The 23,721-nt window shown below is 45.8% G+C and overlaps 1 protein-coding gene across 1 annotated transcript in view; it reads left to right on the top strand.

Moving 5' to 3' along the window:
- Positions 1-2,414: 2,414 nt before the first annotated feature.
- Positions 2,415-23,721, top strand: part of TSPAN32 (tetraspanin 32) — a 29,067-nt gene continuing 7,760 nt past the window's right edge. The window contains exons 1-4 of the mRNA XM_041481302.1: positions 2,415-2,540; positions 4,559-4,673; positions 5,948-6,045; positions 12,620-12,694. Of these exons, the coding sequence (XP_041337236.1) occupies positions 2,475-2,540; positions 4,559-4,673; positions 5,948-6,045; positions 12,620-12,694 (354 nt within the window). The 5' untranslated portion in view covers positions 2,415-2,474. The remainder of the gene's footprint in view (positions 2,541-4,558; positions 4,674-5,947; positions 6,046-12,619; positions 12,695-23,721) is intronic.

Here is a 23,721-nt window from a genome sequence, read left to right as displayed (position 1 = left end):
GCACTGATGCTCCTGCTTTCTTTTGGGTGAGGGAGTGACTTTCCTTTTGGCTTTTGTGAATGTGAGGCAGCAACTCTTTTTGCTGTTGTTATTTTTTGTGATGTTAGAAATCCACATATGCTGTGCCCCCAAGAGGAAACTTTCAAGGCATACCTGTATGGGATAGAGGGTAAGAGAGAGGAAAAAGAAACAGCAGAAAATCCCTCCACCCCTTAGCCCAGCAGGCAGAGCAGTTAGTGGAGGGTGGGCACAAAGGCAGACACCAAGCACTGCAGGTGGGAGAAGCATCAGAAGACATGGTCAAGCTATTCAGGAATAGTAATTTTCAACCAAAACAGAGGAAGGAGCTGTTTAAACACAGGACTTTGAAGTTACAGACCTGTTTTCAGAGCTCTGTGAGAGTACCCGTTTTTATGGCTGGAGAGAAAAGGAGGCAGGACATCTTTTGTGGGAAAACTAGCAGCCCTTGCAAGGAGTGTAGATGACAATTTCGGAACCTCTCAGGTGGACATGAGGTGAGGTGCGAGGTTTCTGCAGGAACTGCATGGAACTGGGGAGGGGAATGCCCTTCAGAAAGCCCACGTCGATTATCTCGCCCTTCGGGAAAGGGTTCCGCTGGCCTGTGGGGACCTCTAGTGTGAGACTTGGCTTCGCACAGGTCTCTGCGGTGGCAGGTGTTTAGGACTGGGGAAGGAAGTGGGATCCAGGGGGAAACGGAGACGGACTCCATGTTTTGTTTCCCTGTCCGCCGCTGTGAAACAGGATCTGGGTGTGCTCAGGGCAGGTGACACGGTGACTGTCGCTCCTGGCTGGGCTGACGTGGCTTGTTACACACAGAGCTGTGCTCGTACTTTCTTGCAGCCCTTCCAGATTTAACCTGTAACTCCACTGGTGGGTCAGTTCTGTTATTTTTGTACCAGGGATCCTTCCTCTTGAAAATGCAGGTGACAACACCCCCATTTGTCGTCTAGTGCCAGAAGAAGTGATGGGTGCCCACAGTTCTGAATTCTGACGCAATCCTAACTCTGACAGTGTCTTATAAGGCATTTTCCACACCGGGTCTGTTCCCAGGGGTCTAGCTCCTAAATGTTGGTGGCTTGGCATTAGCTGCCTCACCAGCCTGTTGTCCTCTCCCCAGTGCCCTCCTGCCCTGCTGTCTGTCCATTGGTTTTCCTCAGATGGTCTCCAGCTGGTGGCCAGGGGAGGACGGTCTCTGTCTGCACATAGGTACCTTAGTGCCTTCTCCTGGACATCAGGGCAGGGACCCATGGGCCATGGGAATACCTGGTTTTGGCACTGGCTGTGGCAGCTCTCACTGGTGTTGGGGAGGCTGCGACCAAGATGATCTGCAAGAAAGCTTGCAAGAAAGCTAGTGATGTAGTCAGAAAATCATAATATGCTTTTTCCCGTGCTCACGGCTTTGTGCAACTTGCTTTCTCTTCTCTTTGCTTTACAAAATGCATCTTCCTTCCTTTTTTCACTCCTCTCCTCCACCTGCTTTGTCATCTTCCTGTTACTGCAGTTACTGTTGTGGGATTGTTTTACTTTTTCACTCCCTTTGCCACCTGACAGGAGTGCAATTATTCACCTGTTCTCCATCAGTCTAGTTCCAAAAGTAAGGATAATTAAGGCACTCAGTCATTCAGGCTCACTTTGGCCAGATCCTTCTTGAGACTTATTTGCAATTTACTTTTAAGAAATATTCATTCAGGAGACAGCTGGTTTTGAAGAAATCACCTGAGTCTTCTGCAGCCACAGGTCCATGGAGTCTTCAGTGCTAGGAGAGGGGAAAGGAAGAGTTAAAATGTCCATGGACAGTGAGGGTCTCCTGAGCAGGTTATATGACCATTTTCCTGCATAAAATACTACCAAATGTGTTTTTTCCCTTATCTGCAAATGCAAGTTCTAATAGAAGCTCAGCCAAAGGTTATTGCCATGTGGTGCTTTTACATGGGGAGAGAAGACTCTTACATAGATCTGTTTGGGGGGGAGGGGTTTAATATCTTCTTTAAAAAATAGGTTTTTTTTTTTAAACAGTGTTTTACTAGATGTTTTTACAAAATATTATTTATATATATTATGAAAAAAATGTTATGGACAATGTTCATTAAGCAAAACTGCATCCCAGTGAAAGTCAAAATTGGGATATTTTGACCCTGACTCTTGACTAATCAGTTTAATTCTTTTTTAAAGGACCTTTGCTCCAAACTCCATGAAAGGTTGTTTTTCTGTATGCCTTTCCTTCTTCCCCAGCTGGCTGTGTGGGAGCTGACAGCAGCTAACTGAGGGCCTGTGCAGAAGGTGACTGCCCTAAAGAGGATTTAATAATCAGGCAGGAGGAGGTGCATCAGCACGTGGTGGGGACTCCACTTCCTGAGAGGCCCCACTGTGGCCATGCCTCCATTTGGTGGAAACCCAGGCTTTATCAAGAGCTGGAGGGACCAACCGCCAGCTCTCTCTGGGGACAAGCTGCCATGGAACTGAGGTGTGGGATGAGGACCACCAAGTGCCAGCTGCTGGTGACCAGCCTCTGTGTCATGGTGAGCAGGCAGGTTTGGGGGGATCTCTGCAGAACCGAGGTGAGCTGTTGCCTTTCCCATCCCCACTCTGAGGGGATGGTTTTCCCACGTTCTGTTTTTGGCGGGTGGAGGGCAAGCACAGCCAACTGCCTGAGTTATCATTGCACCATGGGCGGTTATCGCTGGCCACCAGCATCCCCCCCTCCTCTGATAGACTTCTGGTTTCTCAAGGCTGTCACACCACTGCAGCTCTTTCACAACTCAGCAGCTTCCTCCAAGGAGAAAGAAAAGGTCGCTGCTGGCAGAATGGGCGGGAGCAAAAAAGATATTTGATCCTGTCTCTTTGGAGTAAAAGAGAGAGGATGGACCTGCAGCAGTCATGCTTGCTGCTGGGAGGGTGGTCGACTGCAGGTGGGATCAGTGAGGATATGAAACCACAAGTCTTTGGTGGAAGTGTGTGAGAGACATGTGGATCAGCACTGCAAAGCGAAAGCAATTCCAGGGACTCTTTATCAGCTTTTGAAGCAAATTCAAGGGGAGTTTCTGGACATCTGCTGTTAGAGCTGATGGGAAATGGTAGAACCTGGAGAACACGTCTTATGGATACTTTTACTTGTGTGTTCTTGTTGCCTTTTCACTTCATCAAAACTTGCCAGCATAAAAAAATAATAATAATAGCAGTAATAACAATAATCTGTATTTAGTTCAAAGAGGATTGGTGACTTGTTAAGGGTTATTAAAAGGTAATACCTTACTTTGGGCCACAAATGAAGTTTGTAGTTTTTCCAAATTTCAACATTCCAAGACTACAGTGGCTGTAGGGTGGTTCTCTCTTCCAAATAACAGAAAATGCCACTTGGAGGAAATGAAAGGAGGATTGGTACTAAGCATGTTTAGAGGAGACATTAAGGCACAGCTGCTCTGAATGGTTAGAATCACACTCTCGCTGTTGGGAGGATTTTAGACTGGTGTTTCTCAGAAATCTGAGCTAACTGGTGTTGCACTTAATATTTTGCAGGGTGTGGGTCAAGATACGCAGTAATGCACAGTCTGAATGATCAGAAGGTGCCACAAATTAGGCTAGACAAAATGCTACGTTTTGAATGGATTTAGTCTCTGAAACTGTAAGCCTCCAGCAAAAGCTATTAGAAAATGTCACGCAGTGAGGATTATGTTGAGATCACATTGTCACATTTGACACAGGTATAGCTCCCTCATGTTTCTGTATTGTAAAGGCACAAAATGATGAAGCCTTATCTTCAGAGCTAGGAGTAGCCTTACATTTTGTGTTTTCCGGGCTCATTGCACTAGATTTGGAGTTCATTTTGCTGCTGGTGCCTTTGTCCCAGCTCTGCCACCAGTCATGCTGAAAGGAGCCCACCTATAGAGCCAGGTGCCATCAGAAATGTTCCCTCTCCATCACCTGGAGAGGTATGGACATGCAAGTAGTTACCGCATGCCTTAGGCATACAGGTGCTCTCAGGGCTGGGACAGAAACAGACAATACCTTGCAGAGACAGAAACCACCACAGACAACTTAGAGTAGTACAGGACTCAGATCTCTGTGCTCTGCCATAGGAAACAGAGCCAACAGCAGGCAGTGAGACTGGCATTGCAAAGAGCAGAGCAGAGAACTTGACCCCTGCTCAAAACCCCTCTTGTAGCTGGCAGCCCTCACAGCCACACATGCACAGTCTGCAGAGTAGTGTGGCACTGCACAGGTGTGCTGCAAGAACATCAATCCTCTCAGTTTTCTTCATATGATGGGAATTTAATCCATAGGCACTGGCCAAGAGATTGTGGGCTGCACAATGTTACATGCACTCATTATGCAAGAGAGAAAAACAGCTTTAGTATTTTTAAGTGTCTGGGGTTTGTCCTTTTATGTGCATTTTGGGGTACATGTGGTGGTCTCTGGATGATGAGGCTGTCTGCATTTGCATGGGGCTCAGGAGTATCCAGATACACCTCAAACCTTTGTGTGCACCCAGCAAGAGCTGTTGCCTTGTAAATCCCTTCCTGAAACCCTTCTTTTCCAGCTGCTGGGGCTCTCCATTGCCACGCTGAGCACAGTCACCCACTATGGGCTCCGTTTCACCCTCATTAGCAATGTCTCCCTGGACAGCAACACCTACAAGGTCATCCACCACACAGGTATGTTGTGGTCACATCACAGTGAGACCTTTGGTGATACCCAGTGCTGCAAAATTCCTTAAAGCTATAGAAGAAAATTCAGGGGTATCTCAAGAGGAAGGAGGTGGGTTTTGGAGGATGCATTAGGACTAACACAGTCCCACAGGCACTTTCTTTCCCCATATCAGACCTGCATGCCTGTAACCAAAGGATGCTGTGTGTGCATGGGGTGTTGAGGTGCTTCTGTGTTTGCACCTGTTCCTCTATTCTCTGACCCTGTGCTGTGGTAAGAGATCAGGAGGAGCTCCTCAGTCACTAAAAGTGCACTAGGGCTGGCAGGAGACTGGAAGAACAAGGAGAGGAACTACAGGAGTTGAAGCAGAACATAGAAAATTGAGGCTGGGAGGAGAAATGCATGGCGGCAGCAGCACCTCAAGCTTTTCTAAGGAAATGTGCGGTATTTTCGCTTTCACAAGGGAGAAGTATAAACTGAGTCTCAGGTACAAGGCTAGAGCAAAGATAGCCCAGATACTACAATACCCTGCTCACCACTGCTGCACTTGCATCTGCTGCTTCTCCCGAGCTGCACTCTGGTCTTAAACGTGCTCATACCCTCTCAAGATCCAGTTCTTGATTTCAGTTTAACAAGGCAGGTGTAAAAACTGTGTTGGTCCAAGGCTAAGGTATACTCCTTCCCTGTTCCTACACATACATATTGCCACTGACTGCAGCCTTGCAGGCTCTCCCATCCCAGCCACCCATCGCCAGCAATGCTTCCACTTGCCTTGTTTACAGGCATTACCTCTGTGTGGTTAGGCTAGCAAAGCCCTTTGCAGCGCTGTGGTCCCTGAGCCCCACTCCAGGGTACTGGCTGTGAGATCCTGCCTGAGCCAGGAGGAAACCAGAGGGTGAGTGTTGCACCAGATTAACAGTGCCCGGAGTCCTGATAGAGGCTGTGGGACAGCTGCTGCACACCAGCACCCCCCACTTGGGGGGATCCTTATCAGAATGCTGAAGTAGTTGGAAGCTTCTGGTCTGTTGGGTGGACCAACACCGTTTTAAGCTGCTTCACTCTGCTGGAGCTGTGAGAACCACTCAGAGGCTTACAGCCTTACCAGACATACAGAGCAAAGCACACACAGACGGCGGTATTGAATGAATTACAGAAAAATTTCAGTTTTGCAACCTGGTCATTTGGGGCCAGCTCCCCAAAATGCACTTTTTGGCCCCTCTCTGGGTCAAGCATCAGACTAGGCCTCTGGCATCTGACCACAACTCCCATGTCTGTCTTCCAGCTTTCTACTTCGGGATCTGCCTGAGCATGACCCTGATCCTGGCAGCCCTGCTGAGCTCTGCCGCCACGGTGCGGGAATCGCAGTGCCTCACTGCCATGGTGCGTATCCATACCTGCAGGGACTGCCTGGGAGGGGCTTTCTGTCACCTGGGGCTGGCCCCCTTAATGTGCAGTGCTGGGGTCTGCGCTGCCTTATCCCTGGGAGAATGCATGCCTGGGGAAGGAGGTCCTGTTGCTCCACCTTGTGCTGCAAGGGGACATTTTTGAAAAAGCATCACCTTGCAGAGCTCTTAGGGCTGAGGATTGCATCATTCTGTGCTTAGTTTCTTTTGCCAAGGTCCTGTGTATGCAGTTTTCAGAGGGAGGGTGTTTATCTGCCAAGCAACTATGGTGATGACAATTCCCATGGTATTTTTTTTCTCCTCATCAGGTCAACATGTGGTTTGTTGTGAGGAAACCTTAGCAGTGTGATTTTGAGTCTCACATGTTTCCCCTGAATTGTGACAGCAAAATTAGCCCCTCTTTTTCCCACCTCACCCAAACATTCATACAAAGCATGACAGCAGGCATGGGGGATTTGGGCAGGACCCTGAACATCAGCCTGCAAGTAGAGGGTGGAGAAGCAGCATAAGAGTTGAAATCCCCCCTTTCTGCTCTCCATCAGCCTGTTTGGGCCTGGAACATGTTGACAGTAGTAAACTGCACTGTGAGATAAGCTCCATTTCAAAACAGAGCCTGCATGTGGGGCTTAGCCTGCACAGAGCAGCTTCCAGCCTTGGAGCTGGAGGGATGAGTGGTAAAATGCTGCTCACTGTGTGTTTTCCCATATGAAGGGCAGGAGTTAACAGGTAGGTTGTTGAGCATGAAATCCTGCTTAATATAAAATAATTGCATTGCTGTCATACACTAACTTTAAAGAGATTTATCTAATCTGTGTAATTGGGGGAAATGATACTGATGGCAGAAATGCGAAGCTGACACCTGAAAATTCATTGCAAAGCAGCCACTGAAATTAATGTTTTCACCTTCTCAATACACCATCTTCCTTTCTCTGTTTGAGATGCCCAAAGGGGCCTCAGTTCCCATGAATTAAGCAGAATGTGTAACTCCCCTCTCTTTTGCTGAAGTGTCTTTAATGTGTGCCTGCAATTACCACATCTAAACCAACAGATGGGTATGTACAGATCAGTGGAGAATGTTATGGCTGCCTGAAGATACAGTCAAACTTCTCTATAATGTTTATTTGTTGCCTTACTCCCTGGTATGGTTTGGAGCATGCCACTCCATAGAACAGGCTGTTAAAAAGAGTGCCAGCACATACTGAGTGAACTCCAGAGCTCTGTCCAAAGAGCATTGTCCAAGGGCCACAAGGTGCTGCTCTCCCTTCCCACTTCAACATGGGTGACCCTTTCCTCTAGCCGCCCATCATCTCACACAGCCTGGTTGGTTTGGGATATCACAGCCAAGCTTTGCCTGCCAAAGTAACCTATGGTTGGCAGAACCCTCAAAATGGCTATTTATTTTTGTGGCTCCTAGTGCACCCTGTTGGCTTGTCTTTAGCTTCCCAGTTTTGCTCCTCTGGGGGATGTGGCCGTCTGCATTCTGGCCCCTGATTGCACGTTTGTAGGGCAGTCACGGTATCGCTGCCTCGCGGGGAGCAAAGGAAAGGTACGAGGTGCCTTCCCCGCAGCTGTGGCGACGAGGCTTCATGCCACGCTGCTCTCAGCAGGGATAACGGGATGCCCCTTGGCTGTCTTTAAGCTCGGTTTCCGCCGCCTCCGTGCCGAGCCGTGGGGCAGGAGGCGAGCGAGCAGCCGCGCGGGGCCGCTCCAGCGCCGCGCTCCGCCGCGGGAGGGGCCGCGGGCCCGCCGCCGCCTGCCCGCTCCCGCTGCCCGCCCGCCCCGGGCATGCCGCGGAACGGGAGCGGCCTCCGTGAGCCCTGCGGCCTGGTGGCACGTCCCCGGCCCTCAGGAATTAACGGGAACCCTGGGAGGCGCTCCAGAGCTGGCCAGTAGCAAGGGCATTCTCGGCTCCAAGCCGTTGAAGGAGCTCATCGGCGTCTTGAGTCACACAGTGGGGACTTCGCCTGTTATAAATTGCCTCTCCCCTCCCAGCCGTATCGCCCACCAAGGGCCGGCTCGCTGCTTGTGTTGCCCCCAGTTCCCACTCCAAAGGCACTCATTTAATCATTGATCTGCCAGCAAGAAGCGACAGTAGGGAGAGCCAGCCCTGACGGCTGCAGTGAGGTGTAATCGCATGCAGCAGTGGGGTTTGGCCCTGTGGGGCTCCAAAACTGGTCGGTGTGTTGTCCAGCCCTGATCCCTGCTGTGCTGTAGCTCACAGCAGTGATCGGCCCTGCTGCTTGGAGCTTTTTTCCTCCTTCTGCAAGAGAGAGAATCATCTTCCCCCGCTATTGATTTTAAAGGACTTTTCCTCCCTGCATAGAGTGTATTTTATTTAGAAGACCATTTAATTCACTCTTTAATCAAAGAGGGAAGACACCAGACTATTTGCCTGACATCTGTGGCTGTTCAGGAAACCGAGCCATGTATCGGGGGATGTCTGCATTGATGTGGCTGGTCCACCACAATGCCACTTGGTAAACCAGCCACCCTGAGGAAAAACTGACAAGGATCCAGATTGGGTTTATAGGAGCTTTTTTTTTTTTTTTTTTTTTGGTCTGTTTGGATTATATATCGTCATGCTGCCTGGTTATCTGGAGGTTTGTGTGCCTACAGAGGAGGAGTCTCTGGTCTTTGCAGGCCTTGCTGGTGGTGTTCTAATAATAGTAATGGGTGCACAGTGGTTAGAAACCAAGACAGGTCAAACTGGTTTAAGCACACAGGTCTCAGGAGATTGTCTTCTAGCTGCATTAGCAGCATCATGAGACCAGACAGATGCTACTGTGCATCCAGTGCTGCTTGTGAAGAAGCTGGTTCCAAGAAAGTAATTGAGAACTTAAGGATAAAAAATTATGTGCTAAAATCCAGCAGTATTACACCTAAAGCTCCTCTTAAACAGGGAGAATAGCAACAGGCTTATTGATTGTCCTCCCGCTCAGGCAAACTCTGCTTTCTGGTGATCCATGGACCATCATGCAGTCAATCCTGAATGTAAATATCCTGCAGCTTTATAGCCCTTGGAGGCCGTGTTGCTATTGAAGGGAAGGAAAAGGAAGGAAAACAGCAGTTTTCCTGTTTGCATAAAGGAAAGACTCTGGTATCATTGAGGTTTAAAGCACCATGTATTGTTACCTGGTCAGACTGATAAAGAGAAAGAAAAGAAAAAAAACAAGGAGCAACATAGCTGAAATTCACACATCTGAACTTTACAGTCTGAAACCTGACTAGTACAGGGGAACATTTGTGATCAGGATGGAGCAGATGTTCCCAAAAAATGCAGTGGAAAAAGCCTCAGTGAATGCCCAATATAACCCAGTTTTTCATCAAGATTGATGAGCTAGTAGGGGCAGCACACAGCACAGGCTGTTTGCTTTATTATATACCCAGGTGTAGGCCAGTGTGTAGAGGGCCCTTAATGCCACTGCAGCACACTTCAGCCTCTTCCTTTCTAATTTAATCTGCCTTGGGTGCTCTCTCTCATGGTGCAGCACTTCTGGGTGAGGCATCTGTGTCCCAGTGGCAGAGCCGGTACCAAGGACAGATTCCTCTTTCGGACTGATGTCACTGACTCGTGTTTGCTCTGTGGAAGGGCAAAAACATTGCATGCTTTTAGATGAACTAGGTCAGGCAGAGAGGGACACAACCTGATGGATGCCATCTGAAGTTTGCCCCCCCTTCCCCTGCCCTTGGGCTCTGCAGTCTGGCAGGGAGTTGGCCTTTGCAATGACCACAGCAGCACCAAAACACAGCTGGAGCAGAGCAGGGCAGAGGTCTGCTCCTTCCCTGGAAGTGTGGGAGCTTGGCAGGACACAGCTACAGAGCACAGTATGAGCTAAAGGATCCCTCCCTCATCCAAAGCAGGCCCCCTTCACCAAAGGGGAAGCATCAGAAAGGTGAATGAAAAGAAGCACCAGCCAACAGACAGGGTGCTGTTCCTGTGGATTCTGCCAAGTCTGTCAAAGAGAAATTGTTCCTTGCAGCAAGGATGGAAGCAAGGTCATTCATAAAAGAGTAATTTATGTGTGCCTGGTGACAGCCCTCCACAGGGCTGATGTGGCTGTCTCTTGCAAAGGAAGAGCAAGAGCCTGTGGCTGGCTCTGAGGAGCTCCAAGGGTCTGGGAGATGGTGAACCAGCCTCAACCCTTCCACATTTTGTATGCTAACTGCACGTTGCCTTTTTCTTTTTTCTTCCAAATGTCTTCTAATGTAATTGGAAAGTTGCTCTTCCAAAAGCCTTTTGGCTGGGAAGGGAAAAAGCAGGCTATAATTCATTTATAAGATGTTCTCGGAGCCATGTAATTGCTGTGCACCAGCTGGATGGAGGGGGAGGTTCCCAGGGGGCTGCATCTTAGTGTTCCCAGAGAAACCAGACAGAAATAAAGGGAGAGCTGATGCTGAAGGACTGAGATGTGGGGTGGAGCTGAGGAAGGGAAGATGAGAAGGAGGATTTTTATCTGCTGTGGGTGCTGGCCCCAGAGAGATGCTGTGAGTGCTGGAGCTGGTGGGGAAGGAAGGGAGAGTACAGGGGAAGGAATCTGGGTTGTCACTGGCATCCTGTTGTTCACACTTTCCGGGTTCATGGTGGGTCTCCTGAATTATAACTTTAGTGGAATGATATGTGGAAGAGTGGTCACAATTGCTATCAGTGCTGGTTTTTCCATCTGACTAATTTTCTTTTTTAAAAAATTTTCTTGTCTTTGAACTTGATTTTGGTGAAAATGCTATTTGTTTGGTGGGGAAGTTGTTGGAGGCACTGCAAAATGCAGGGTCTGGTCCTACTGAGGGACATTCTGACATGCCTGTGTAACCTCACCTCCTCCCTCCAGTTTGTGCTGTACCTGCAGGGTTGAACCCCCCACTTCAGCACTCCAGCTGGGTTTTGGTCTGAGATATCTTGCCCTGCACACTCTTCCATATCTTCATGACTTGTAACCACCTTGTCACGTCAGTGTTTGATCAGACTTTTCCTCTCATCTCCTTTAGGGTCTTGGGTAATCTCATTTTAGCTCCTAGCAAGGCAAGGAGTGATCTCATCAGCTATATGGCCAGGCAGCTGCCAAAAAAATAAATGAAAGGAGAGACTGGACATGCATAATTTAAGATTTTTCGTAAGAGCTGTACCAGGGTTTTCCCCAGTGTCTGAGGCAGAGCCTGAAACAAGGCAGCCCCAAAAAAGTGGTGAATACCAGTGGCAGTCTTGTTCCAGGAGCAAAGTCCCCAGGCAGGGCAGAGAAACAGAGCAGATGGACAAGAGCCAGCCAAGGATTTTACTGGCACATTCACTTTCATTTCCAGGATTTGAAGTAACACATTTTCCTTTCTTGCTGCTTATGCATGAGTTTGGAGCCTTTTTTTTTTTTAACTATATCTTTTAAGCAATTTTTTTTTTTTTTTTTTTTTTGTGAAGAACTGGTAGAAGCAATGTTCTTCCTCTCTTAAGCTTGAATTTGGTAAAATTTTGTGAAAGATTTAAACTTTTCCAAGTTATTTCAACTATATCATACAATGAAAACAGTCATAGAAAAAATTAGAAACCAAAATAAGATGCAGTCAGCTGGGTAAGTTTCCCACATAATGTTGTGTTGAAAGAGGCACAGTTTAATGGAAAAACTTGTAAGGGCATTAATTTTCAACCGATGCTTATTCATCACCTTTTGTCATTCCAAGACTAAGCTGTGGATTCATATTGGATGAGCCCATTTAGCCTTCAAAAGCTTTACAGGCACTTTTCCCTTCCTTTTTTTTTCTTTTAAATGTGAACAAGATCATTTGGTCCAGCTGTCACAGCAGGCGAGTGCTTTTTATATCAGGGTGTGTGGTTTTTGGTCCAGATTTGTTCAAATAAAAACACAAAGCATGTAACTTCCAGCTCTGCAAGCCTAAGGAAGAAGACAAAATTCAAGCCATGTCCTGCATCGTTGCTGTTATTGTTTAGACACTTCAGGGTCAGTTTCTGGCCTTGATTATATTTCTGTCATCCTGTTGTCTAACTACGATGGTGCTGATCTAAGGAAAGCAGCTCGGCCGTGCAGCTGCCACCTTGCTCACAGAGTAAGTCCAGCTCTTCTTCCAGAGCAGGTTGATTTCTATCTCTGTCCCAGTTATTTCCTTCTTTATGGACTATTTGTGTGGGTTTTCCCCTCTTTGAAACCAATAGCCAAGTTTTAAATGCAGGGGATTGAATCCCATGATAATGGAGCACAGTCCTGCAGCAGAAGGGAAGCATACTGTAAATATAATGTTTTATACCTTTCTTTGTCCAAGAGGAATCTGGGCAGAATAGATTAACTGCTCTGCAGGAAGCTGCCTGGTTTTTTGGTCAAACTCTTAAATTTGCCACAGTGTAATTAGAGGGCTCCTGATGGAGAACATTATTTCCATCTAATTTCTTTTAAGTAACTGATATTATGAGGGATATTAAAAGAAGGTGATGTTTAAACTTTAATGAAACTTGCTTAAACAAGCATATTAAATATGTCTTGATTGTGTTTGCAAATGGGTATTTTTCTCCCCAGACTGTAACTGTTGGTATTTTTCCTCTTTATCCTCAGGGATTTTTCTGTTTTGCTCTGGCCTTTTGTGGATTGATCCCAGCTGCCTGCTGGAGATACACACACAGCACGGAGGTAAGTGTTGGCTGCTAGGAAATACCACCAGCATCTCATCAGAGATTTTTTTCATAGCAAATATTCCTCCCATGAAAGGGACATCTGGTGTTAATTAAGCCATCCATATTGAGGTCTATCAGATCCATGCTCTGTTGCATCCGTCCTTTGGAAGAACAGGGTCACCTTCATCAGATACTTCTTCAGTGGGATCATCTGAAGGGAAAAGCCCATGGAAAATCTAATAGGGTAAATGCTTTGTGCTGAAGGCAAAACAAAATGCAAGTCTCCTTAGCTGTGGGAATTTTTTTTTCAGGGGATATTTGCTTTGTTTTGTTTTGTTTTAAATGAGATGCTTGACTTTTGAAAAGTCATTTCCAGCTGGTTCTAATTCCTGCTAACATCAATTGAGAGCCTCTATTTGAAGGCAGTGGCCAGGAGAAGCACCCAGGAGAAGTGTTTATTAGCATGCAGCAGTGGTACATGAAAAACACAAGAGTGAAAAATGGTGTTTTGGGTCACTACAAAGCTCGACCAGAAAGAGAAGATTATAGGAGGCTGAATTTGGAAGAAAGTTGGGGTTTGAATTTTTAACTCAGAGCTTCCTGATGCTGGGGTAGATGGGTGATGTGGGGCATGCAAGGTGCTGGGTAAGTTGGTCTTTATTCCTCTTTTTGCATCCCTGCACTCAAAAAATACAAAATTTAAGAGACTTGGCAGTGTAAAAAAATCATGACATCTTTCTTTTGAAAGCAGAACACTGGTATTTTTGGCAAGTACCTAAATAATTCAGAGAAGTGCTTGGGACTTTGATAGGTGCTTCATGAAGTAGCTCAGTCCTTGTCTTTATTTTGCTCCTCCCCCAGCCCTGGGCATAACCTGCCATGTTCTGGGTACCAATGAGGATGTATTGTGAAACATCATCCCAGTGAATTAGGAATTGATGCTGCTAGCTCATCTTTTTATGGTTACATATACTGGGGATGATCAAAGACCAGTCTGAAGTGTCTGCCTTGAGATTTCCTTCTGTGATGGAAGAGCTGGCCTTGAGGTTTCCTTCTGTGGTGGAGGAGCACAACTCCATCAAAATCCCACTCAGTCCACACTAGGACTGTGGCAATTGCTTTTGCAGGCACAAGGAGCCCTGCACTGAAATGGTTCAGTGTCTTGTGCATAAATTAAAACCCAGTCTTTCTGAAAGTAGAAGTCAAGGTTAGGGTGAAGGATAAGGTCCTGCTTCCCTAGAAAGTTTTCCCAGAGCTGGCCAGTGCCCAAAGTAGTTGAAAATCCTTTGAAATGTGCAGGTGGCTATACTGGACCAGGCTAAAATTGTTGGCCAACGTAGGAGCTGTTGGGCAAGGAGATTTTTGGCTGACCTGCTGTTAGCCAAGGTAGCAGCATTAAAACCCAGCAAACACAAAGCAATGTTTTTTCAGATGCCAGCAGCTTGTGGCCCAGGTGTCTGCTAGTGGCAACTGTGGTGCCTTTGCCTTTAATGTTCTCCCTGGGTTTTTCCTCTGTGAATTTGTCCAACTGCTTTGGAAACAAGTGAGTGCTGATGGCACAACAGCATCTTTTATCTCTATGCTTAACTGGCTGAAGTGGAATCAATCAGAGCTGAGGCATCCATGAAAAAATGTCTTTCCACAGCCTCTTTATTGTTTTTCCTTATTGTTTCAGGCAAAACTATCAACATTTATTACATTCCCACTAACAGTTTAATATGGAAATAATTTGGTTTTCATGACCAACACAGAAGGGAGCACACTTTCCTTCTCCTTCTGCAGACATTAAATTGTAGATTGAAGCACAGGCCGTGTCAGTAAAGGAGAAATGGCACCACAAACTGTCTGGTTGGCATTGTGAGATTTTGTTTTCTAAACAGACTATTTAGTTTTACTGTTAATCCACATACATGGTGTAGGGCATAAAAAGACTGCAATAAAAAGGTTGTATGTTGGGTTATGTAATACAGGGATGTGCCATGCAAAAAATATTTTGCTGAAAATATTTAAAGGAGTATTGCTTTGTATATCTCTTGATCAGTACATCTGTTTTTACTTCAAATTAGTTTCATGTGTTTTTTTGCTCTGAGTGCCCTGTCCACAAATGCACCCATGGCTATGGTTAGCTTTGGTAATTGGTTGGGTTTCTGTAAGCAAAACAGCTTCCACTAGGCAAAATTAGGTGATTTTGTAAAAGGCTGACTTTCTGAGCAAAGAAAATCAGCAGTGTTTCTGACAACAGAAAAAAAAATACCCTTAGAGACCATCTTGTGTTTCTCTGCTTCCTAAAATCCAAGGAAAAGCAGGGAATATAAATGAGGAAGATTTAATTAGAAGTGTCACTTACAGAACGTGTGGAAATTTAGTTTCAACTGAAAAGTAACTTGTCTCACTAGAGAGAGAAATGCAGATGTGAGAGAAAAATACAGGTGACTGAAAGAATTGCAGATGTGTCTGCCCTTCCAGGACAGGAACACAGTGATACAGAAAATTGAATGAAGTAGGGATAATACCTCTGAAGTCTCATTATAGAGCTGTTTGTTTGCTTGTCTTTCTCAAAAGAAAGAACAAAATTCAATCCTCTGCTGCCTACTGCATGTCAGTACTCTCAAAAATAGTTAATTGTGGCAATCTGGGGGGCAGAACCAAACTCAGTCAAGTGGGTGGGTGTCTTGTAAGCCTGATGGGATGTACACAGCTATCAAGAAAGGAATGGAACTGAGGATGTAAAACTGACTATGGATGAATATGGCCATTACACGTGCCTGAATCACTAAGAGCACTGAGGGGTACTGCCCCCACGTTCATGGCTAGAAAAAGAATTTCAATTTTTCCCATGAAAAATACATTGATTTTCCAGTGTAATGCCAGACAGAAAATTAGGCTGTTCATTTTGGAAATGCCAGCTGGGAGCTGGTGTCAGTAGTTCCTGTCCTCTCCCTCCCTGCTGGCAAGGTTCTGAACACAAGCAGCATTGAAAACAGAGTCCTCCCCTCCCTTTGCAAGCTGGGGATGGGAGGCCTCCCCTGCACTGATCCATGGCAGATGCTTCAGTGGTTTACTCCTGTTGGTAAAAAAAAGATTAATAAAACCCCTACATTTTCTTCATAAAGCAGAACCCTCTCACAGAAAATCTTCTGAGAAAGTAAACCCCACTACTCAATTGAAAAATTGTTTTTATGGTTATTGTCAAGAGACAATAGGTAGAAATGTAGTTTGAATATGATGAAAACAAGATGCCCTTTTTGCCTGTGTGGCTCTTTTAGGGCCTTTTTTACAGGACTTCCTACAGAGAAGTTGGGCAGGGAGAAAGGAAGAGTTATTTGTAAATATTTGGTATTCTCAGACCTGGGCACTGTAAACAAAACAAATTGTCTCATTTCCCTTTCTTTTCTGCTTTCATGACTTACTGTAGCTTCTGGATTAATTCTTTCAGACAGATGTTGAATGTTTTAATTTCAAGTTATCCGCATTCCAGATGGACTCGATGTCACCATAGTCTGTTTTCTTGTGATGTATGCCAGACATGCAGCAGTCATGAACCTGAGATTTATCATGCTTTCTCCTAAAAGGTTGCATCCTAGTTGTTCCTCCTCTCAGTGGGAGAGGTGGCCTTGGTAGGGAAGTGTTGCAAACCTGTCTGAGGAAGGACAGTGGCGCAATCAAAGCAAACGAGAGACCGACGTGCATGGGAGGGCAGAGGGGATGGGATGACCTCTGTGCAAGGTCTTTGCTGGAACTGCTGTGGTAACCACAGAAATCATGAGGTTTTCGGATGGTTTTCAACCACATTAGGAAGTCCTGGTTGCTGAAGCCGAAGAGCTGAGTCTTGTTTTCCAAAGTTATTTTTATGGCAGTTCCTTTGCCACAAACTGCTGTCTGTTTAAGTGAGGTCCCTCTGTTATTCACAGCATGGCCAAAAAGAGCAGGGATGTGGAATGCAGAGAGAGATGTAGGAATGCAGAGAGACATGCCACGTCTAGCACAGCTGGTGGGGAGGGCTGCTGCTTCCTCCTCCTGCTCCCCAGCTTCCTTTCTCTCCTCACCCACAAACTGCTGCTTTAGAAACCTGTCTGCAGAGGCTGGAGCAAAGCTGTACTTGCAGTTGCCATAGAGGAGATTTGGTACCCTTACTAACCAGCACAAAACCAGAATCATAAAGGTTGGAAAAGACTTTAAGATCATTGAGTCCAACCTTTGGCTGTCAACTAGACCAGAGCACTTAGTGCCATGTCCAGTTATTTCTTGAACACTTCCAGTGACTCCACCACCTCCCTGGGCAGCCCATTCCAATGCCTGACCACCCCTTCAGTGAAGAAATTCTTCCTGATGTCCCACCTGAACCTGGAACAGCTTGAGGCTCTTATGCTGTCACTTGTTGCCTAAGAGATGAGACAAGCCCCCACCACACTACAAGCTCCTTTCAGGTAGTTGCAGAGAGCAATAAGGTTTCCCCCAAGCCTCCTTTTCTCCAGGCTAAACTACCCCCAGCTCACTCTCACTGGATTTCCTCTGCAGACCCTTCACCAGCTCCATTGCCCTTCTCTGGACATGCTCCAGTACTTCAATGTCTTTCTTGTAGTGAGGGGCTCAGCACTGGGCACAGCCATCCAGGTGTGGTCCCAGCAGCACCCAGTACAGAGGGACAATCACTGCCCTAGCCCTGCTGGCCACACTATTTTTAATACAGGCCAGGATGCCCTAGGCCTTCTTGGCCACCTGGGCAGTGCTGGCTCATTGTCAGCTCTTACCCAGCACCCCCAGGTCCTTTTCCACTGGGCCCCTTTCCAGGCACTGTTACCTAAGCCTGTAGTGCTGCATGAGGTTGTTGACCTCACTTGACCAAAGTGCAGGACCTGGCACTTGGCCTTGCTGAACCTGAGGTTTGGGGTTATGTTCTGGGCCCTGCTGTGAAAGAGGCCAGAGGAGTTTCTATTCCACATCAACTTCTGCTGTTCCCTTTCTCTGCAGCAGCTTCTTCCAGGAACCCTGTGGCCCTGGCCAGATAAGCCAGGATGGTAGGGTGGGTCAGTGACACTAAAATTGCTGCAACATAAAAGGAGTTTTGCAACAGAATGAGCATTTTAATTACAGAGATTTATTCACAGGTAAAAGCGTAAAATGGATTAAATTACAATTTTCCAACTCAGGAATTTGAAACTGGTGCAAATAGTTGTCCATATTTCTGTAAAGGCCTGATTCTCCATGTCCTCTGAAAGATGAGGTTGTTTGAATTTGCACTAGCTGCAATGATATGGTAATCTCTTAATTATCAAGTGGTTTCTCAGGTTGCTGGGTGATTTCAAAACAAGTTTCACCTGTGGCTTTCGGCTCCACATGAGAGGAAAGGCATTAGCCCCTCTGTGCTGCACTGCTTGTACTTCAAGAATAAATGCAAGGATTTAACTTTTTATGGGCAGGGAATTAATACAAGCCATTTGTCTACATCGTGATTCTCCTGCAGCCTAGCTCTGCTTCCTTCAAAGGAACTTGTCTGCTCTTCCCTCCTCATGCTGGGAAGTGGAAATGGAGTCTTCCAAGCTTTGTTAGCAAGCAAGGTGGTACCTTTTGAGATGGTGATTTTCTAACCTGTTAGAAAGCCTGGAGTACATGGCTGGAACTAACAGCTGTAGCTGTTAAATAACAAACATTGCCACACCTGGGTCTTGCTCTTGAACAAAGCTGCTTCCCTCCTCCCTTCTCTGCCTATGGAACCAGCACTGGTCTTCTGTCTGTGGGTCTCCCTTCCAAGCAGCACCTTTGCAAAGCCAGAGGCAGCATTGCCTGAGTCTCCAGGAGGGAAATAATCTCTTACCGTGCATAAGACCAGCACATGCATCTTGTTTCTGCAGGTATGTAAGGAACAGCCCATCACTTCCCAGTTAATTTCTTAAGTGGGACTGTAGAGATCCTTCCTCTGTGGATTTCCTAGGGGGTGTGTGTGTCTGCCATTGCTGCCTCTGGTGTGTGTTGGGGCAAAGTCCTGCAGGGACTTAAATGATTAAATGCAGGCTGAAATCCTAGAGATTTCAATGGGATTTAAACACAAGCTGAAGGTGTGCTCAGGTGTTTTCTGAAACCAGACCTGAACAGGTCCTTTTGGGCTTTGATTCAGAGGGGCTGGATCAGGATTGTAACTTCTCACAGGGGTCTTCCAAGAGCATTTACAAAAGTCACTGATGTTGCTGTGAAAACTGTGAGCTATCTGACATACTCCTTGCTCTTGCTCTTCATCTAGGAGGCACAATTGCTTTAAAAGCACCAAGCTTTTCCCAGTCTCTGAACTCCATGGGAAGAAACAAAAAATGGAGGGAAACCCCTCCCTCTTCCTTAACGTTTTTAAATACTGTGCCTCTTTCCCAGTGTTTATGTTCTCACCAGCCAGCGACAGCCCACCCCCCCAGCGAGACACTGCTCTCCTTTGTCTGAGCCTCCACACAGGCATTTGCACTCACGGGTTCTATAATTTATGGCTGCCCCAGCGCTGAACCCACGCGGCCCCGTTTCTGCCGCTTTCTGTGGCAGAGCTGGAGCTGCAGCTCCGGTCTCCAGCAGCATCAGCAGTGGCACCTGAGGCCACTCAGATGGTTGCCATCACTGCAGCACATCCAGCCTTCAAGCACCTGTAGGATGCTCACCACAGCAGCACAGCCACCACCCACTCAGAGGTGACAGGGCTGCCCTGGGACTGGCTCTATTGCTGATACCACTCGTTTATAAGCTAAAACTGTTTTCAGTATTGTTCAGTGCTTTCTGTTGGGAAGCAGTCTTGACTGGCTCTGGTTTCAGTGCTACAGGTGAAGGCTCAGGGATGGCTGAGATAATTTGACCACAGTTTTTGGGAGGGGATGTTCACAAATTGCTGGGTTGTGTGTTTTGAAAAACAGGAACATAGAGTCAGCGTGGGCCGTTGGCAGCTTGTTGGCTTTGTGGTTCTGTTATAAAATGGACTGAAAATTTAAAGGTTTTGTTTTTTTTTTTTTTAAACAAAAAAAAACAACAAAGAGCAAACATAAAAAAGCTAATCAAAAAAAATCCAAGAGGACCTTGGTATACTTGTGACATTCACAGGTGTGCAGCCACAGATTTGGAGGATTTAGGGGAAAAAAATCCTTGTTGATATTGATTAACTGCCTGCCTGGGTTTTCTGCACTTCCCTATAAGGCATTTGGTACTCTGTCACAGACACAGAGCAATGCCGCATCTGAGTAACACAAAGGTAGCCTCTGGGTTTTATGGCTTGGCTTAGCATGAGGTTGAGATGTCCCCCTGCCCCTGGGCCAAGAGGGATGTATAGCACCCACACAGCTAGAATCTGCTGTTTTTTGGGGAATGTGGAGATAGGAAATGAGGATGTGAGCAGTGTAACAGCTCAGCACTTTCTCATGTTTTAAGTGTTTTGTGCAAGAACAGGATGGAAGTGCTGAGGCTGGAGAGAAAGAGTTTTTGCTTTTTCTGAATTTTTTGTTCCACAGCAGTTTTTGGTCTGTCCTTCTATGTATATAGCAGAAAGTAGAGGGAAGCCCATATGGTTTGGCGTGGGTTTTTTTAATGTATGTATGTATGTATAGATAGATACAAAATCTGTATGTATATACAAATCTGGGGGGAAAAAAGGTGAAAACCATTTGGCTAAAAGTGTCATCTAGATCTTGTGGCATCCATGGTCTCCAGTGACCACTGTCAGTCTGAGGGGGAGCAGCACCACCTGATCTTGTGCCATTTTCCACGGGAGACCTCAAAGGCTGCTCTGATTTGCAGCACTGGCTGGATTTCTGCATTTGGGAATGACTGGCTAGGGGAAGGCTCTCAAGCTGATATGCAGTGATGGAAATAAAAACATTCAGCAAGCTGCAATGACTGGTTAAATGGGGCTTGGTTGAGCATGAATGGGGCAAGCTTGTCTTACCATGTGTTAGGTCCATGTGATAGGAGTTGCTCTACAACCTGGCTAATGCCCCCAGAGTGGCTTTCTCTCCTCTGTTTCGCTGCAGTTGCATCATTGCTTTGCCCAAACCCAAGCTGTTGCATGTGCCCCCACCCCTGTTTCTGACATGCTGTGAATGCATGCATTTCTGCACACTGGGGAGGAAAGGGAAGACAGAGACAGCAAAATGCAGAAGTGTTTTTCTTCCTGGAACAAGGAAGGGTTTTGACTGAGTTCACAATTTTATTCCAGTTTCACTTCATAACTGTCTAGCTTGTGGTTCATAGCTGAATGTGGGAGTCTGCAGTAGCCACCTCTCGAGGGACATTTCTGAGTGAGGCTGGTGAGTGCATCCTCTGTGGTGATGCTGAAAGAACACAAAGTGCTGAGGTTGCAGTTTCTTCTGAGCCTGCAGTGCATCTGCTCAGTTTGATTCCTCAAAGGAATCTCCAATCATAGGAGAGGAGGATCCTCCTCCTGCTTCCCACGCTTGTCTTTCTCCTCTGCCATGCCAAGTATTCTTGTTTATCGGAAAGGAGGAAGGTGGTTTTGTCTTTGAGACAATCCTGATATCTCCTTTCACTATGTTCTCCTTGAGCTTTGCAGAGGGATTTTTACCCAACAGCAGTTGCAAAGGTGGATCACTAAGACTCAGGCCATTGTTCTTGGTACAAGTCTACATTAGTTTCCACCTAAGTGACACTTCCAGGTTGCCCAGACAGAGGCATTCAATGGCAGCAGGACTGGGATTCATTGGCATCTTTGGCTTGCAAAGGCATCAGGAACTGAAGGCAGACCTTGTCTCATCTTTCTGTTCCAAATCCGTTACAGGTAAAACTTATCCTGATAAATAACCTAAGTAAAAAATGTCATTTTTCCTCTTCAAGGAGGTAAGGTGGAAATTTGCTTTAGTTTTAATAGCCAAAGGCAAGAACTCTAATTGCTTAGAGTACATGTCTTCCTGCAGTCATACATTCTGCTTCTTGGGGGATAAAGGATTTAGAGGATGATAAATAATCTCAAAATTCCTTTTTTCTTTTACTTGAGGTGAAAAATGGTACTTACTGAGTCAGTGGGAATCAGCTGCATCCATTTCAGTGGTGATTTTCCATTTGTTGTATCCAGCAACCCATCAATATCATTCCTAAATGAATATTTCATTAAGGAATGCAGACAGAAGTGGAAGGCAGCAATTATTTACCTGATTTAGAGCTGGAACATTTCACCCACCTTCTTCCAGGAAAAGAATTACTGTAAGGTGTGACCTCCATATCACTCAAGCTGGACATTTTTCTTAACCAAAGCCCAGCTGATGCTTTGCCTTCAGCTCATGGTGTTTCTTACTGATGAGCACTGCAGGCTCAGTCTCCCTCCAAGGGAGAGCTCTGTCCAGCAGAACTCTTCCAGCAGTGGATCACAGCATGTCACTAGGAACAGGAAAATCCACTTGACTATTATGATGCTTATGTGTGGGAGGAGTGAAAGACCTTTCCAAAAACAGATGGACTTTCTCTTCTCCAGCTGTATCGGCCCATTGCATGCTAAGTACTGTTTAAGTGATGGGGTACAGCTCTTTGTCTTAAAGCACATTATTAACAGCATCAGTGTAAGCACTCAACTCCACAATCATCCTGTTGCTTAAACGTGAGAGAAAGCACCCTGAATATTTTTAATATTTTTTTCCCCCAACAACCAGTGTAAGATAAAGAAAAAGAAAATTGTCTTGAGGCAACAGATTCAAACTTGCCCATCAGGGGAGTGTGTGGTAGGAATCTGTTGAGGATGGCAATTGAGTACAGAGCAGTGCTGCAGTCTAGCTCTTCACTGTGCTAGTAGCTGGATCAATGGAAAATATGGGGATGAACTTCTGCTGGATGTAGCAATGTTGCAAATAAGTCATGCAACCTCCTGGTGACTGTCTCACGCATTCAGGCTTTAATTTTTACATCATCAGGCATGCATGAGCATGATATTTTAGGCTGGATAAATGCTCCCATCCATGACCCATGCTTAAGAGCCTGGCTGCAGCTCTGAGTATAAACATAACCCCCTTCCAGGCAGCTAAGTGTGATGTTTTGCTCTCCTATGTCTTCTCTAATTAAATCAGACATCTTGTATGCTCTGTGGCACAGTCTTCTGCACAGAAGGAAACAGAGTGATAAATACTGAGATTTTCTACTATCTATCTACCTCTGAAGTATTTAAATGAGAAAGCTGTCTGCAGTAGTCTTTGAAAACAGACCATTATGTTGTATGAAAACAGCAGTTTTTCCCTCCAAAATCAAATGATCCTACCAAAATTAGAAAGAGGATGTGGTGGAACTACAAGCAATTCACTCTTTAAAAAATGGATTTAGAGTTTGATATTCCCTTACTAGGATCTGAATAGCCTATTCAGATAATGTCTGGATATAAATGCTAGATATAATTGCTAGATAGAAATGCTGAGAATGACTAATCAGCAAATTGTACTCTTAGGCTTGCCCAGACACACATTCTAAAAGAAAATTATTGCTATTAAACATTTTCCATTTAATGACTTGTGTTTTCAGCTCTTGGAGGCTGCTTGACAAAATGAGAATAAAAAAATCAGTAGGTAACTGAGAAGTCAGCTCACAAGCAAGCTCAGAAATGGTGCAGTTGAAGTCTCTAGTAGTCGTTATGTACCTGGAGATTACCATCATCATTTCCATCACTGCAGCTGAGCTGGCTGTGAAATTATGACTGCTTGTGTTTTTTTCAATTATTGTTTCCAACAGCTGAAAGAATTTTCAGCCACTGTTTTGTTATGAGCATCTTGTTCCTTCAGTTCTTTCCTATCCACTGTTATCCTTCAAACAGCTACCTCTCCCAGTATTTCTTGGCCCAGATTTCAAGAGATCTTTAGAAAGTAGTTAAACTTCTGGATTGCTTTCACCCCTTGAACCCTTGCTTGAACACAGTCACTTGCTTGAACCCTTTCATTTTTTTCTTTTTAAGTCATCCAAATTTAGGCCTTTTGGATGAAAGCTCAGCATCCCTCATGGTAAATATGAAAAGACAAATATCGTGCATGTGCACTGGTTCCCTTACCAAAACACATATGTATGTTGTCACAGCACAAAATAGTTTTTATT

The sequence above is a fragment of the Pyrgilauda ruficollis genome, unplaced genomic scaffold (genome assembly GCF_017590135.1).
Source record: "Pyrgilauda ruficollis isolate IOZ18807 unplaced genomic scaffold, ASM1759013v1 scaffold55, whole genome shotgun sequence".
NCBI classification, from domain to species: domain Eukaryota; kingdom Metazoa; phylum Chordata; class Aves; order Passeriformes; family Passeridae; genus Pyrgilauda; species Pyrgilauda ruficollis.
This window is presented reverse-complemented; position numbering and strand designations above follow the sequence as displayed.